This window comes from Mirounga leonina, unplaced genomic scaffold (assembly GCF_011800145.1).
Source record: "Mirounga leonina isolate KUSES-001 unplaced genomic scaffold, KU_Mleo_1.0 Mir_151, whole genome shotgun sequence".
NCBI classification, from domain to species: Eukaryota; Metazoa; Chordata; class Mammalia; order Carnivora; family Phocidae; genus Mirounga; species Mirounga leonina.
Window position 1 is genome coordinate 36,915,229 of NW_023270377.1, and position 12,851 is coordinate 36,928,079.

The 12,851-nt window shown below is 37.0% G+C and overlaps 1 protein-coding gene across 4 annotated transcripts in view; it reads left to right on the top strand.

Moving 5' to 3' along the window:
* The window catches only part of SF3B1 (splicing factor 3b subunit 1), a 39,331-nt gene that overhangs the window by 9,950 nt on the left and 16,530 nt on the right, over positions 1-12,851 (top strand). For 2 of the 4 annotated variants that reach the window (XR_004679629.1, XM_035007471.1), the window contains exons 2-8: positions 903-1,069; positions 3,189-3,293; positions 3,710-3,824; positions 5,660-5,739; positions 6,658-6,828; positions 11,256-11,493; positions 12,417-12,629. Coding sequence is in view for 3 of the 4 variants with exons in the window: in XM_035007471.1 (XP_034863362.1) it covers positions 903-1,069; positions 3,189-3,293; positions 3,710-3,824; positions 5,660-5,739; positions 6,658-6,828; positions 11,256-11,493; positions 12,417-12,629 (1,089 nt within the window). In the remaining variant the exon portion in view is untranslated. Of the gene's footprint in view, positions 1-902; positions 1,070-3,188; positions 3,294-3,709; positions 3,825-3,885; positions 5,532-5,659; positions 5,740-6,657; positions 6,829-11,255; positions 11,494-12,416; positions 12,630-12,851 lie in introns of those variants that run through there. The other 2 variants (XM_035007472.1, XM_035007473.1) reach the window with 2 other exon arrangements.

Sequence of the window (12,851 nt, forward strand, 5' to 3'; positions counted from 1 at the left end):
ATCTTTTTCCTTTTGGTCCTTGCAAACTAGTAAATGAGCTTTTTTAAAGTGCCTAGTGTCAAAGGGTTTTAATTCAGTTGAAGGTAACGAGCTGGCAAGAGTTAATTCATTCATGGAATGCTTAAGTTTCATGTTCATTATCTCATTTAATCCTTTTAAAAAAACACGTTGTAGGAAACTGGGACACAGAGGTGAAATAACATATTAATTAGTAGAGAAAGCCTTTATTTGAAGGCAGACATTTTGATTCCAGAGCTCAGACTTTTTTTTTCTTCAGACTCTTAATCATAAAACTAATGTCATGGGGGTTGCAGCCAAACAGGGTAGGGCTCTGAATTTCTAGGCTATAAAGAATTTAGACTTTATCCTTTATTATTTTACTCTTCGAAGTGTGATCCTAGGTGTTTAGGACATCACCTGAGAACTTGTTAGGAATGCAGAAACTTGGGTCTGGTCAAGGCCTACTGCATTTTAACAAAATCTATAGACAATTTATTGCACATTCTAGTTTGAGAACCACTTTCCATAGTACTGTTGGTTTTGCATTTCTGGTATTGTTGAGTTTAAATGATCTTGAGTATTGTTCTTGGTCCCTAATCAACATTGACAGTATTATTTTTTCATTTGGGGAAAGGTTTAGAATTCAACAATTTAAACTTTGGTAACCTGTTCTAATTTGTAGTTGATGCAATGGTAAGCATCTCTTCTGTGTACAAGTATTGTCTGTTGAGGTGTAGATGTATTAAGTAAGTCAGTACTAGGTATAGTTCTACTAACTTCTTGTGTATTATAGTTATTTTAAAGTTTATGTGTTTAGAAGAGTACTTTGATAATTCCTACTAGAGAAATGCATTGTTTTGGGTCTCTTTGGAAAATTAAAGCTTATATTAACTTTCTTACAGATATTGAAGCACAGATTCGAGAAATTCAAGGCAAGAAGGCAGCTCTTGATGAAGCTCAAGGAGTGGGCCTTGATTCTACAGGTTATTATGACCAGGAAATTTATGGTGGAAGTGACAGCCGATTTGCTGGATATGTGACATCAATTGCTGCAACTGAACTTGAAGATGTGAGTTATCGAGTATACAAGAGTCAAGCATTTCTTTGATGAACAAAAATATAAGGGAATTTTCTGTTTTACTCATCTTACTTAATCTGGGAAGATTTGGGGGATTGGGAAATCGTTCTTTTGGAGGATAAAACTATTGAAGGTGTCCTTTCTCTCTAAGGTCCAGAAACTTCCGGAAGTGATCAGTTCTTTATGTTAAAACTTTATGAATCTTTATGTTAAAACTAGTTTGTTTATCCAGCAAAGAACCTGCAAATCATTAACTATTGTAAAATAAACCCTGCTTGTTACCTCCTAAGCTCTATCTAGAGTAGCCAGCATGAGACGTTACTTTATTGTAGATAGCCATCTGTCCTTGCCACTTTTGACTTTTGATTTGTGTTTGATGCTGTGTTTTTCCCCTTGGTATCTTTTTTTTTTTAAGATTTTATTTGTCAGAGAGAGCAAGTGTGCACAAGCAAGGGGAGCAGCAGGCAGAGGGAGAAGCAGGCTTCCTGTTGAGCAGCGATCCCGATGTGGGACTTGACTTGATCCCAGAACCCCAGGATCACGACCTGAGCCAAAGGCGGATGCCTTACTGACTCAGCCACCTGGGCGTTCCATCCCCTTGGCATCTTAATAAGAATGGAATGGCCTTTTTTAATTACTCTGGAGGATGACCGTGTCTCGTTTTGAAGTGCATCCCTCAAAGTGTTTTTATATAGTCCACATAGCTTATTTTGTCAGACCATTCCAAACATCCAGATTTGGTGAAGTGGCTGTTTATTTTTTGTGTGATTCAGTAATAAATGTTTTATGTATATAGATTTTATCACTTGTTTTTATGAAATGCAAACCACATTTTATTTTATAGTTGGCACATTTTTCTTTTAAGAAAAATTTTCAAGTTCCAAAGGTACAATTTCTAGAAGCTAAGGGGGAAATTTTGATTTCATTTTTGAATAAAATAAATGAGGTGTTAAAATCTTGGGAGTTAATCCATTGTTGTATTTCTTATAGTAGTAAAGTAACAGTATAACATTAGTCTGTTTAAACGTACTACTAGGGAAACAGATACATTTAAAATTAATTATGTTTTATTTGTGTAGTTAAACATGAGTTAAAAAAACAAGGGGCACCTGGCTGCCTGAGTCAGTAGATCATGAGACTCTTGGGGTTGTGAGTGTAGAGATTACTTAAAAATAAAATCTTTAAAACAACAAAAAGGAAACTGGAGAGTTCTAAATAAGCTGTTTGTAGTTTCCAAATTTGAAAAATTTCTTTTTCTTTCTTTCTTTTTTTTTTTTTTTAAAGATTATTTTATTTATTTGAGAGAGAGAGAATGAGAGACAGAGAGCATGAGAGGGAGGAGGGTCAGAGGGAGAAGCAGACTCCCTGCCGAGCAGGGAGCCCGAGAAAAATTTCTTTTTCTTTGAAGATTTTTATTTATGGGCGCCTGGGTGGCTCAGTTGGTTAAGCGACTGCTTTCGGCTCAGGTCATGATCCTGGAGTCCCTGGATTGAGTCCTATATCGGGCTCCCTGCTCGGCGGGGCGTCTGCTTCTCCCTCTGACCCTCCCCCCCACATGCTCTCTCTCTCTCTCTCTCTCAAATAAATAAATAAATAAATCTTAAAAAAAAAAGGTATTTATTTGTCAGAGAGAAAGAGAGAGCGCACAAGCAGGGGAGCGGCAGGCAGAGCAGGGAGAGGGAGAAGCAGGCTCCCCGCTGAACAAGGAGCCTGATGTGGGACTTGATGCCAGGACCCTGGGATCATGACCTGAGTCGAAGGCAGATGCTTAACCGACTGAGCCACCCAGATGTCCTGAAAAATTTCATTATGCTTTCTGTGAGAAAACGAAATGCTCAGGCTTTTTTTAGTCCATACCTACCTTATTTTAGTTAGCTTCCATAGAAATCATTCCTTGTTTAATGTTTTTAAAAGTAAAGAGAACTAAATTTAATTTTTTTAAAAGGTTAGTGATTTGAAAGAAAACCTAGGTGTTTACAAGTTTTATGAACAAAGGTTTAGACACCACTTTGCCAGTAAATCTTTTGATACCATGTTGAATCTGTATATGCTTTTTAATTTTTAAGTTCTGACATTTTGTTGGTGGTTTTTGGGGGGTATTTCATTGCAGGATGACGATGACTACTCATCATCTACAAGTTTGCTTGGTCAGAAGAAGCCGGGATATCATGCCCCTGTGGCATTGCTTAATGATATACCGCAATCTACAGAACAGGTGACTCTCCTCTTGTTCTTCTCCCCTCGCAGCCCTTTTTAAAAATTAAAACCAGAGTTTATTCAGCTAAGGAAAACTGAATGTCTCAATTCCTGTGGAAGCCCCCATATTTTAGAAATCAAGTTATTAGAATGTCTTGAGAGTTGATTGGGGAGGATTAGAAGTAATACTTAGTTTATTTGTTAAGGTAATCATTTCATGAAGAAATGAAGTATGAAAATGTTGACAGTGTATATTGTCTCATTTCCCTATGTCTTATTTTTTCAACTTAACATCCATAAAATGATAGAAGATATTTCTTTCATTAGTCGGTATTAAACATTTTTACATGTTTTCTAATGTTCTGGGTTTTGTATATGATATTCTCTTTGGTTATTTAATAAAGTAGTTATTAAATGAGACATACCTCTTTTCAGTATGATCCATTTGCTGAGCACCGACCTCCGAAGATCGCTGACCGGGAGGATGAATACAAAAAGCACAGGCGGACCATGATAATATCCCCAGAGCGTCTTGATCCTTTTGCAGATGGTAATTCTTTCCCATTTTTCTATAAGTTTTCAGGAATTTATTTGTCTTAAGTTGTCTTTAGCCCTTTGATTTTTTTTGGCATGCTTATGAATTTGCTTTTCTTTTTTAAAATCCCCCTTATTATAGATTTGTATAGATTTGGTTGAAGTCACAGATGCCATATTCTTCATCTTTATAATGCAAGTTTTCTTTCCAGGTAGAAGGACAAGAAAATAATGAGCCAATGCCATAGAAACGCAAAGGGTTAAAGGTTTTTCTTTTACTTTTGTTTTGGGTACGCTTTCTATACTTTGAACAAATATGTTTTTCTGCTCAAAATACTTTCAAGCTATTGAAAGTTTTCATTCCAAATCCTAGACTTTTGGGCTTGTTACTTTTGAGAAACTGTTTCTCACATTAGAGCTCCCCCCATATTGCTCTAAATATAGTTTAGTAAATGCACCTACTTTGCTCTAAGCATACTTAAAGTTAAAACAAAAGTATGTATACAAAGACTTTGATATTTTTAATAGTTGGAGTCTGTTTTGCTAATTTTAGTGTGCAGGTCAGCACAAGGGGCATAGTGAGTGAGCCTGATGGAAGCTTTCCTCAGGTGAGTTTCAAAATCAAAATTAGGTGCCTGTTTCTTAGAATTAGATTCTGCTGCAGGTTTACAAATTAGACTTTCAGCCTGCATGAATTAGTAGGGATATTCTTTTTTTACTTGCATAATTGTAATTGATTTAAACATGTATGTCAGAATTCACAGGCCCATACTAACTGTCCTTAATTTCTTTCCTACAGCAGTACTGCTATATGCCAGTCCTGTCTGCATTCTTAAGGGTGCAGTTCAACACATCCTCTCTAGATTATGGTGAAAAAGTATTCCAAAGGAAGTCTTATCAGAGCTAGTGTCAGAAAGAATGACACTATCAATTGGGCATGATCTTCAGCATAGGAAATGTCTTAGAATTTTATTATTTTTTCCTAAATTGTGATGCTATACTATTGGTATAGCTGATTATCACATTTCTAAAACATAGTGTGCCTCTGTGAATCTTGTTCTGTACTGTTTGGGCTTCTTTAAAATATTTTGAAGTTTGAAAGCAAATACTGAAACTTGAACCAAGAGACTAACACATCTCTTTGTACACCACTTTTCTTCTGTGTGAAACATAACCGGTAGAAGTAATATATTTCAAGTAATATGTTTCCAGTTGTAATTTTTACTTTCTAAGAAAATAAAAATGTTTTTGGGTCAACAAAACTTAAAAAGAATGAAGCCCTTTTTAGTAACATGACATCAGAGTAAGATTATAGGTGTATTTTAAAAGTCAGATTTTCTAAACTATAACTGTTTTTAGAACATTGTATGGAGAACTTATCTAGTTATAGTTATTTGTAGTCAGGATTTTAACAGCTTGCAACAGGTAATGTTTTGAATATAAATATCTTTCCAAAGTGTTACTAATGGTAAAGAGATAATTTTCTAGGCTTCTATTCTGCTGCTTGAAGTCAGAACTGCTGATGGAGACAAAGGCACGAAAGTGTACGTATTCCGGATTAGCAACCCAGGAACCCATCACTTCTGAAGACTCTAAACTGTGCTGTCATTTTGTTTTTATATGCATTAAAATATTTGTTTTAAACTGCTGTAGATATGTTTGTGTTCAAACAGGTTAAATTGATCAGCAAACTCAATAAAAAGTAAGATGTATAATTATTAAAGTTTTCCATCAAAAAATAAATTAAATGATTATGGAATAACATAATATTAGAGCAGGGCAGATAAATCAATTTAACCTAATTATCTTTTATTTATTGTACTCTTGTCCTGTTGCTGTTCTTTTCTGCAGGAGGGAAGACCCCTGATCCTAAAATGAACGCTAGGACTTACATGGATGTAATGCGAGAACAGCATTTAACTAAAGAAGAGGTGTGTGAGCCCGATTTTTATTTTGGTGGTGGTGAAAGAATGTAATAGAAAGTTCAGATTGAGAGACTTTTATGTTTCCTTTTTATTTGCTGCACAAGTAATATTTTAATAGTATTAATAAAAACTAAGTTGAGAAAGAAACTTTACCCAAAATTCTGCTGCCTCCCAAATTAAACTTTTCATATTTCTATATCTTTTTCTAGTCCTTGGCCCCTTGGCTATCTGTCTGGGTGTGTACACATATATGTATATGTATATGTACACACCCAGAGACATGTTATCTTATGGTGGCTGTATCTGTGGGGAGGATTGGTGGTGTGTGCCTGAAATAGATGGCTAAGGGAAAAGTCAGATAGTTAAATCATTCCTTGAAAAACCTCTAAATCTTCCATAAGATTCAGTTTGGATATGGGTGGAGAATTCTGAAGGATTCTTACTGGCCTGCAGTGATTGCTCCATTTTGTTCTACCAGTAAGCCTCTATAAGTTTATTACGAATATATAATTTGTTACATGGAATAAGTATAAGAATATTTATATAGTTATAATTTGTAAGTTTCCATTTTTTGCCACTTTTCTATCTTACTACATAGTGTGCATTGCAGTTTATGTGAGTTTTAAATAAAACTTTTTTAATGAAAGCATTTTGGTTTTCCACTATTGAAGATTTTACTTCACTGTTTTTAAAGTAGGGTGCTCTGTGTTATAAATTGCATAGTTGCTCATCTTTTGCACAGAAAGACATTGTATAAAACTAGAAATACAGAAAAGAAAGGGAAATGAGGAAAGGCCTCCCAGTGGCATAGAAAGCAGAATGAGTGAAGACAATGACATTAAATTGAAATGACTGTGCTGATTATATATGAAAATATGTTGAAAAGGTTTTAGCAATACTCAGTGATTTTTGAAATATTTGTAGAGAGAAATTAGGCAGCAGCTAGCAGAAAAAGCTAAAGCTGGAGAACTAAAAGTTGTCAATGGAGCAGCAGCATCCCAGCCTCCCTCAAAACGAAAACGGCGTTGGGATCAAACAGCCGATCAGACTCCTGGTGCCACTCCCAAAAAGCTGTCAAGTTGGGATCAAGCAGAGGTAATTTATTTTTATTTTTAATGACGATTTTTATTGTTTTTAGATTTTCCCTCTCACATGGAGTGTATTAGCCTACTCTTGTTGACATCAGGTGAACACAGACCAGGTGGCTCAAACAACAGACATTTATTTCTTCATAGTTCTGGGGACTTGAAGTCAATATCAAGGTGTATGTGCATGGAGAGAGCAAGCGAGCTCTTGTGTCTCTCCTAAGGATACCAGTGTTACCAGGTTATGGCCCTAACCTTATGACCGCATTAAATTACCTTACTAAAGGCCTAATCTCTAGATATAGTCACATTGGTGGTTGAGGGCTTCAACATAAGTTTTTTGGGGGGAAGACACAGTTCAGTCCATAGCCTGGAATAAAGGAACGTCCCTTTTGGAATATTAAAACATTTCAGTATGTCACATAGTGGAGGTTGAGTACAATATAGTGATCTTCTTCATTTTCTAGGTGGTAATTTAAACATCTGGCCACTGGTGTCACATGGGTAGTGCTATTGCATTTCCTTGGTCAGTTTATTTTCTTAGAGAACGTCTTTAGGGGTTGTTTTTATTTTTTCATTTGTTTAAAATTTTTAAAAATTGTAAAATATTAATAATAAAATTTGCCATTTTAACCATTTTAAAGTGTACAATTTAGTGGCATTAATTACACTCACAATGTTGTACAACTATCTCCACTAATTTTGAAATTTTTTCATTACCTTGAGCAAACAGTAATCATTAAGCAGTAATTCTCAATCCCCCGCACCCCCAGGGAAAATTTCAAACATAATACCTCCTTAACAGCTTTTTAGCTGATGACTTTGTTTCCTATTTTTCCTTTCCAAAGTAGAAACAATAAAAAAACTTACACCGTTCCCACTGTGAAATCTACCAGTATGCCTGTGTCTGTTCTCATTTACTCTTTTCTTTCTGAGTTGTCAGTGCAGGTTGAACAGCTTCTTATATACTATTTCCCATCCCCTCTTACTACTCAGAGACTTTTGTGTAACATCAGTTTTTTTCTCTGTACTTCAGGCTATTATCAGCAAACACTTTGTACCCATTTTCCTCTTTAAAAAACAAAAAAACTGCAGGAAACCATCCCTTGATCTCACATCCCCTTCCAGCTACCATCTCATTTCTGTGTCTTTACTGCAAAATGCTTTGAATGAGTTGTCTATACCTGCAGTCTCTGCTTATCTGGTCTTTTGCTTGCACCACTCCACCAAAACATCTCTTGTCAAAGTCACTTGACCTCCTTTTGGTAGATCCAAAAAGATCCAAGTCTCAATCCTCATATCCTATATCATCATATCATAGATCTTGTCATATATCAGTGGCATTTGCCATTACTTGATTCGCTTTTCTTAGGTTCTGGACTTCAGTCTCTCTTGATTCTCTTAATGCTCTACTCACTGACTCCTGTTCCTCAGTCTTGTTTGCTCGATCTTCCTCAGCTTCCTTTAACTTTGGGGTTTTCTAGTTCTCAGTCCTTGGACCTCTTTTCTATCTAAATGCACTCCCTAAGATCTCATTCCTGTCTTCATATACCATCTCTATAAGACTACTCCCAAATGTACAAATCTATCCCCTACATGTCCTGGGTTCTCAGACTTCACACTTCTATTTGAATGTTTAATAGATATTTCAAAGTGAGTTTTTCTAAAATAAAATTACTGATTTTCTCTATTCACTCACCCCTTCCAGCCTGTTCCCATGTTAGAGAGTCATGTCAGTGTCATCCAATAGTTACTCTCTTGTCCCAAGTTTTATCCATAGATAAATTTTGTTGGCCCCACCTTTAAATATATTTGGGATCTAACCACCATTCATGACCTGTCTCCACCACCCTAGTCTAAATCACTAACTTTTTTTTAAAGTTTATTTATTTTAGTAATCTCTGTACCCAACGTGGGGCTTGAACTCATGACCCCGAGATCAAGAGTTATATACTCTTCCAACTGAGCCAGCTAGGTGCCCCCTAAGTCACTGTTTTAGCATAGACTACTGCAGATTTATTTATAGACTGGCAGTATATTCCCAAACCCAGAATTGGGATATAATGAACCTAATAATTTCCAAACACTTGAGTTTAAGGTAGAGCCTGAGGAGTTCCCATTTGCTTGCTGGTATATGAGAGGATTTGGCTCTTTAGAATATAAATTATTACTAAATTTATTTATTATTTATTTATTTTGAAGATTTTATTTATTTATTTGAGAGAGAGAGAGAGTGAGCACAAGCAGGGGCAGAGGGAGAGGGAGAAGCAGACTCCCCTGCTGAGAGGGAGCCCGATGGAGGGCTTGATCCCAGGACCCTGGGATTATGACCTGAGCCAAAGGCAGACACTTAACAGAATGAGCCACCCAGGCACTCCTTATTATTACTAAATTTAATTCTGTGGTTGATAATGCTAATTTTAAAAACTGGGAAAGAGAAACTTGTGCTGCTGTGTATTTGTATGCTCATGAAAACTAGACACAAGAGTTATGTCTGGGGGCGCCTGGGTGGCTCAGTCGGTTGGGCGTCTGCCTTCGGCTCAGGTCATGATCCCAGGGTCCTGGGATCGAGCCCCACTTCGGGCTCCCTGCTCAGCGGGAACCTGCTTCTCCCTCTCCCACTCCCCCTGCTTGTGTTCCCTCTCTCGCTGTCTCTCTGTCAAATAAAATCTTAAAAGAGTTGATGTCTGTCTTATAAAACTGTTGAGTTTCAGATGATGTTTTCTTTCATTCTGCTTGTTTAACACAGCTCCATCCTAATCAGGACTGTGGGAATTACAATGGATAGTAGAAAAAGTTTTATCTCCTACCTGATCAGCAGGAGGAGCAGTTGCCAAAAATGAAATTTTGAACAATTTATGTGTTTCACTCACCAATTGAAAATTTCTCAACCCTGAGTGATACGTAAAATCTTTTTTTTTAAAGATTTTATTTATTTGACAGAGCGAGAGCAGGAACACAAGCAGGGGTGGGTGAGAGGGGGAGAAGCAGGCCTCCCGCTGAGCAGGGAGCCCGATGTGGGGCTCGATCCCAGGACCCTGGGATCATGACCTGAGCTGAAGGCAGACTCCCAACAACTGAACCACCCAGGCGCCCCCATAGAATCTTTTTAAAGGAAAACAAATATTGTGCCTTAAATTTGTTATGGTATTTATGCAAATTTGCGAATATAAAGCTAAACAGAATTCTTGTGTTGGATAGAGCATCCAATTTTTTTTTTAAGATTTTATTTATTTATTTGACAGAGAGAGAAGGAACACAAGCAGGGGGAGTGGGAGAGGGAGAAGCAGGTTCCCTGCCACGCAGGGAACCCAATGCGGGGCTCAATCCCAGGACCCTGGGATCATGACCTGAGCTGAAGGCAGATGCTTAACGACTGAGTCACCCAGGTGCCTCCATCCAATTTTAAATATATAAAAGTATAATATAAAACCGGTGGAATATTTATGCGTCTTAAGTACAAATTTTGTTTGGCTTACACTGAAGCCAACAGAAGAACCTGCAGAGTGCAGACAATATAGTATCAAAGTAAGGCACAATATTCTGTTACCATGGGCTGTCTGCTACCTTGCATCACCTATTCCTTGTCTGTTTGAACTATAATGGAAACTTTGATTACTTCACTCTACTTCTAATCTTTTTTTCACTAATCTTATCAGCATTAGTTAGAGTAATATTACAAATGTGATTGTAAATCTCAGGGTTTGAAATCATGTGGCAGTATCTAGTTACAAGATAATTACCCAGGTGGTCCAAAACATACTTAGAGTAAACACACACATGAAACTGAAAAAAACACAAAAATAGTATTTCTTAGTGAGAACTCATAGATATATGTCTCTAAGCACAGTTTGGGAAGTATTGCTATAATTAAAGCTGAAATTTTTTTATTGCACATATAGACAGAGAAGGCTTAGTGATTTTCTCAAAGTTGTGGAGCTAATAATGGTATATACAAGACTCATACCCAAAACTCCATTTTCTTTTTTTAAGCTAGGGCTTTTTCACTGCTCCAAATTAAAACTTCACATTGTTTCTGGGGCGCCTGGGTGGCTCAGTTGGTTAAGCGACTGACTGCCTTCGGCTCAGGTCATGATCCTGGAGTCCCGGGATCGAGTCCCACATTGGGCTCCCTGCTCGGCAGGGGGTCTGCTTCCCCCTCTGCCCTCTTCCCTCTCGTGCTCTCTGTCTCTCATTCTCTCTCTCTCAAATAAATAAATAAAATCTTAAAAAAAAAAACAAAAAAAACCCCTTCACATTGTTTTTAGTCAAACATACTTGCTATAAAGTAGGTGTTTCTTAAGCAGGGTAATTTACTCTCATTAATACAGAATAAGACTAAAATATTTGTTAACAGTTTTTTTGATAGAAATTTTCTAGTTATTTTTATGTGGCTGTGTAGGTATGTGAAATAAAGTGTTTTTTTGCTTTGTTAAGACCCCTGGACATACCCCTTCCTTAAGATGGGACGAGACACCAGGTCGTGCAAAGGGAAGTGAGACTCCTGGAGCAACCCCAGGCTCAAAAATATGGGATCCTACACCTAGTCACACACCAGCGGGAGCTGCTACTCCTGGACGTGGGGATACACCAGGCCATGCAACACCAGGCCATGGGGGCGCAACTTCCAGTGCTCGTAAAAACAGATGGGATGAGACCCCCAAAACAGAAAGAGGTACTTCTGGTGGAATCTTGGTGTGTGTTTAGGTGAAATAATGATTTGATGAATGGTATGTTTATAGGAGGAAACCTGTTCACATCTCTAGTCCTGGGTAGAAAGGTAAATAATCAGTCGTTTTGGGGGATAGATAAAGAACTAAGGAGAGCATATGCTTGAATTCTTTTCCCTTCTTGAAAACATAAAATTTACCATTTAACCATTTTAAGTGTACAGTTCATGGTGTTAAGTACATTTGTAGTATTGGGCAACCATCACCACTATTCATTTCTAGAACTTTTTCATCATCCTGAACAGAAACTCTGTACCCGTTAAACAATAACTTACCATTCCCTCCTCCTCCCAACCCCTGGTAACCTCTATTTTCTGTCTGTATAAATTTGTCTAAATCTCTTGTTTTTGTGTGTGTGTGTAAACTCTTTAAACCTATGGTTTGTTAATTCTTCATGAGATTAGCTGTGAGAAGTTAAGGCTTAATATTAATAGTACGTCTGTTACATTAAAATTTTATAAAGGATTTCTAATGATAGGGGAGAATGCTCAACATGTGGTGGATGAAAGAAGCAGTTTAGAGTTGTACACGTGGAGTAATCCAACTGTACAGAGAAATCAGAAGTAGCTCAAGATGCATAAAGTGGCTGTCTTCTGGTTGTGCTGTTATGCCTGGTTAAAAAAATACTTTTGTTTTTCTATTCGTCAGTGGCTACTACATTTTTGTAATCAGTGGGAAAGAAACAAAAAATAATGTGGGAGGATAAATACGAAATGAAAATTTAAACTTTAAATGGGTCTCCATTTTAAGAATATCCTGTTTTTGAACTTGACCAGTTTTAATATGTTAGCTCTTTGAGAATAAACAGTAATTTTTTTTGACAGTGGTTAAAATTTTTTATTTATTTACTTTTTTTTTTTTTTAAAAGACACTCCTGGGCATGGAAGCGGATGGGCTGAGACTCCTCGAACCGATCGAGGTGGAGATTCAATTGGTGAAACACCAACTCCTGGAGCCAGTAAAAGAAAGTCACGTTGGGATGAAACACCGGCTAGTCAGATGGGTGGAAGCACTCCTGTTCTGACCCCTGGAAAGACACCAATTGGCACACCAGCAATGAACATGGCTACCCCTACTCCAGGTAGAAAATCTCCCATTGGAAATAATTTTTTTCCTGGAAATATTTTGAATTTTTTTTCTCTCAGGTATTGTGTGTGCTATTAATGCCTATTTTTAGCAAGAATAACTGGATTAAAAAGTTTTGGTTTGAATTTATAATAACAAAGCAATTAAAATTGATGTTAACTGTCTTATATCCCAAGGGCCTATGTAATGTTAAGACTTGCACTATAGGGGCGCCTGG